The sequence below is a fragment of the Otolemur garnettii genome, unplaced genomic scaffold, assembly GCF_000181295.1.
Source record: "Otolemur garnettii isolate 467f Iridium unplaced genomic scaffold, OtoGar3 scaffold00018, whole genome shotgun sequence".
Classification (NCBI taxonomy): Eukaryota; Metazoa; Chordata; class Mammalia; order Primates; family Galagidae; genus Otolemur; species Otolemur garnettii.
Genome location: NW_003852413.1, coordinates 16448489 through 16453035, shown reverse-complemented (window position 1 = coordinate 16453035; position 4547 = coordinate 16448489). Strand labels below are relative to the sequence as shown.

Genomic DNA, 4547 nt, shown 5'->3' with positions numbered 1-4547 from the left:
CAGCTACTTGGGAGGCGGAGGCAGGAGACTCGCTTGAGCCCAGGAGTTGGAGGTTGCTGTGAGCTGAGATGCCACGGTACTCTACCCAGGGGGACAGCTTGAGGCTCCTGTCTCAAAAAAAAAAGAAAAAGAAAAAAAATCTTCCACAACATGTGATAAACAGTAGGACATTAGACCTAACCCAACATGTGGTAATAATAAAACATCAAAAAAAGAACTTTTACTAAGGAAAAAATAATACAACTAAGGGGCAAAACCGATACCATCTACCCCTTGGTGTAGAGTAGACTCAGTTGGTCAAGTTATAGAGGATACATTAATATCATGTGTCACAGTCCAAGTGGTCAAGGTACAGCTTACAAAGGTGGTCAATATATGTGCACATAGAGGTCAGTCTTCCACCGAGTACATGTAGTGCATGTCTAACCTATGAAAATTAGGTCAGCTTAAGGAAGTGGTCAATATGGGGAGGTGGTCAGCCAATTCAAAGCTCTGTTGCAGTCCCTGTGAGAGGCTACCTGTTTCTTGTTTACCTTTCCTCCTAGAGTTAAATCATTTGTGGGAGGCAGAGTCCCATACCAAAGCAAGGAAGTTTACCAGGACACTCCCTTCTCCCTTGGTGAGCTAGGTGCTATATTCTACCTCCTATCTCCCTAGCTATTAGTACTCCTACTTGACTGTACAGAATTGACAAATTCACCCAGGGGAAAGCAGCTTTAAACTGCTCTCCTGGGCTCTGTCCTATCCAAGGTCTCAGCCCAATAATTCTTTTCTAACTTGTTTGTCTTCTCATATCTTCAAGGAGGATGTTTTAAAATTTTGTACAGCTTTTCTTAGTTTTCCTTAGCAGAAATATTTGTTCAGATTCTCTAGATCTGGGCTCAGTGCCTGTAGTTCAGTGGCTAGGGTGCCAGCCACATACACCAGATTGGCGGGTTCGAATCCAGCCCAGGCCTGCCAAACAATGACAACTACAACCAAAAAACAGCCAGGCATTGTGGCAGGTGCCTGTAGTCCCAACTACTTGGGAGGCTAAGACAAGAGAATCACTTAAGCCCAAGAGTTGGAGGTTGCTATGAGCTAGGATGCCCCAGCACACTACTGAGGGCGACATAGTGAGACTCTGTTTCAAAAAAAAGAAAAGAAAATACACAGTTGGCCACAAATCGAAAATAATTGAAGTGAGGTGATGGGTGCATGGGAGGTGTGTTATACCATTCCTTTCTGCTTTTGAAAATAGGCTTAAAATTTTTCATAGTAAAACACCTTTAATAAAACAAAGTTGTTTATATATACTGTGTATCTATGTATTTGTATGTTTACAGAAATACTTTAAATGTGGCACAAAAATAGAGACATAGATCTATGGGATAGGACAGAGAATCTGGAGATGAACCCAGCCACATATCGTCATTTAATCTTTGATAAGCCTAACAAAAGCATGCCATGGGGAAAAGAATCCTTATTTAACAAATGGTGCTGGAGAACTGGTTATCCACATGCAGAAGACTGAAACTGGACCCATGTCTCTTACCTTTGACAAAAGTTGATTCTCGCTGGATAAAATATTTAAATTTAAGACACAAAACAATAAAAATTCTAGAAGAGAATGTGGGGAAAACACTTGAAGATATTGGCCTAGGAAAAAACTTTATGAGGAAGCCCCCCCACTAGCAATTGCTGCAACACCAAAAATAAATAACTGGGACTTGATCAAGCTAAAAAGTTTGCACAGCTAAGAGTACCACAAACAGAGCAAACAGCCCTCAGAATGGGAGAAGATTTTTGCATGTTATGAATCTGACAAAGGCCTGATAACTGAAATCTATAGAGAACTCAAATTAAACATTAAGAAAAGTGCAAACAACCCTCTCTATAAGTGGGCAAGAGATTTGAACAGAAACGTTTCTGAGGATGACAGACAAATGGCCAACAAACACATGAAAAAATGCTCATCATCTTTCATCATCAGAGAAATGCAGATCAGAACCACTCTAAGATATCACCTAACCCCAGCAAGATTAGCCCACATCACAAAGTCCCAAAACACCAGATGCTGGGGTAAATATGGAGAGAAGGGAACACTTCTACACTGTTGGTGGGAGTGCAAACTAATACAGCCTTTTTAGAGAAAAGTATGGAAAATCCTCAAAGATCTAAAAGTAGATCTCCAGCTCTATTGGGATGACAGATTAGCACTCTGTAATCCCAGAGTGCTAGGATTACAGGCATTACAGGCATGAGCCACCACACCCGGCCAAGATCTCAATAACTTAACAAAGATTCATTTCTCTTACATCACTGTACACTGCAGATCTTTGGGCAGGCTTCTGCCATATAGTAGTTATAAAATCACCTTAGACCTCAGAATTCTCCATTTGATCTTCTTCATCTGACCTTCAGTCAAAAGGAACAATAGAAAATGTGGAGAAACATGTAGCAGATTTGGGGGTCAAGTGTGGACATGACACATTACTACTGCCTCAATTTTATTAACCAAAGTTTAGTCCCATGGCCCAGCTAACTATAAAGGAGGCTAGGAAACATAGTTTTCCCAAATGCTTAAGAAGGAAATGCATTGGTAATCAGTGATCACATTGCATTATTTTTGCAACCATGTGTGCTTTAGTAATTTGAATTTAAGGAACTTTTTAAGAAGTCTAATAGAAAAGATAATGGAAAAACAAATTACATCCAGATGTAGCAAGAAAGAAACATAGGAAGTAGAACTGTAGCTAAAGACTGCTGAGATAGAGAAAATATAAGTTCCTATAGGACCAGTCTTTGTCCCCATGAGTGGCTAGGCTTTGCTGGGCATAGACATTGTTATGGCGAGACTCCACTCTCATTCATTAGTACCAAAAGCCTCGGGGTCACTAACTTAATCACTCGTAGTACTTTTTTAGCTGGAATAATAATTTAATTGTCTGTGTATTTCTTTTTCAGGGTTTGAGTAAAAAAGTTGGTGTATCATCTTCTATCCTCCAAGGTCTCTGGATCTCCTATAGCACAGAAGGTCTTTCCATGGCATTGGCATCTTTACGAAATCTTTACACTCCAAATATAAAGGTAAATGCAGAGAAATTATAAATAGAATAAAGAATTAAATGTGAAAAAAATAAAATTAGAAGGGCATTAAGTGGCCATTTAGTTGATCTTTGACTTGCCTTAGACTGTCTCCTATTTATTACCTCTTATTGATAATCTAATACATTTTAAATTGTTTCATTTCGGCTCAGCACCCATAGCACAGTGGTTATGGCTCCAGTCACATACACCAAAGCCCGTGGGTTCGAATTCAGCCCAGGCCAGCTAAACAACAATGACAGCAACAACAAAAAAAATAGTCAGGTGTTGTGGCTGGCGTCCATAGTCCCAGCTACTTGGGAGGCTGAGGCAAAAGAATTGCTTAAGCCCAAGAGTTTGAGATTACTGTGAGCTGTGATGCGACAGCACTCTACTGAAGGCGACAAAGTAAGACTCTGTCTCAAAAAATAAATAAATAAAATAAATTGTTATATTTCATTCTGTGAATTAAGACTAACCCTGTTGTCGTCCTACCTTTTCTACGCTGACTTTGACTTATGGATCAGGTCCTGCTAATTCTAGAGAGCAAACTGATCTCAGGTAGCCTTTGTTTTGGGTATGAATTTTTCTGACCAAGAGTTCACTTGGTAGAGACAACGTTCAGCAGTGTACACATGCACGCACATACTCACTATGGAGTGCTACTCAGACACAAAACAAAGTGAAATATTGTCTTTTGTAGCAACTTAGATGGAACCAGAGACCATTATCCTGAGTGAAGTATCTTAAGAATGGAAAAACAAATAACTAATATCCTCACTTATAAGTGGGAGCTAAGCAGTGGGTGTATGTTGTCATAAAGTGGTATAATGGACAAAATGGTAGTATGGATGTTGGAAACTAAAAAGGGAGAGATGGAAGGAGGGGTAACTATCGGGTACGGTGTACGCTATTCTGGTGACAGGTACACTAAAAGCCCTGACTCCAGCATTATACAATTCATCCATGTAACAGCAACAAAAAAACAAAACCACTTGGACCCCCTAAATCTATTAAGGGGGAGTGAAAAAGATATGGCGCGAAAAGGAACCAGTAAAAATTATAAAATAGAGCAGTGACTAAAGGTTACTGGTCACTATGGTAGGGTCTCAGATGATATGAAAAAAAAAAAAAAGATGACTAAAAGGATGTGACTGATGTTTGATTATTATTTCTATACATGTATTTATTTCTAGGTCAGCCGATTGCTCATTTTGGGAGGTGCCAATATTAATTACCGGACAGAGGTTTTAAATAATGCTCCAATTCTATGCGTCCAGTCTCATCTTGGTTACACAGAAATGGTGGCCCTGCTGTTAGAGTTTGGAGCCAACGTGGATGCCTCTTCTGAAAGTGGCCTGACTCCTCTAGGATATGCCGCAGCAGCAGGGTACCTGAGCATTGTGGTACTACTGTGCAAGAAACGGGCCAAGGTAATGACTGCTCCACTCTGCCGCTTTTCCTTTCTTCTCTTTCTCTTT

General features: G+C 40.0%; 1 protein-coding gene across 1 annotated transcript in view; it reads left to right on the top strand.

The window, feature by feature from the left end:
* Nucleotides 1-4547, top strand: part of TANC2 (tetratricopeptide repeat, ankyrin repeat and coiled-coil containing 2) — a 346976-nt gene that overhangs the window by 304771 nt on the left and 37658 nt on the right. The window contains exons 15-16 of the mRNA XM_003786213.3: nt 2947-3069; nt 4263-4499. Of these exons, the coding sequence (XP_003786261.1) occupies nt 2947-3069; nt 4263-4499 (360 nt within the window). The remainder of the gene's footprint in view (nt 1-2946; nt 3070-4262; nt 4500-4547) is intronic.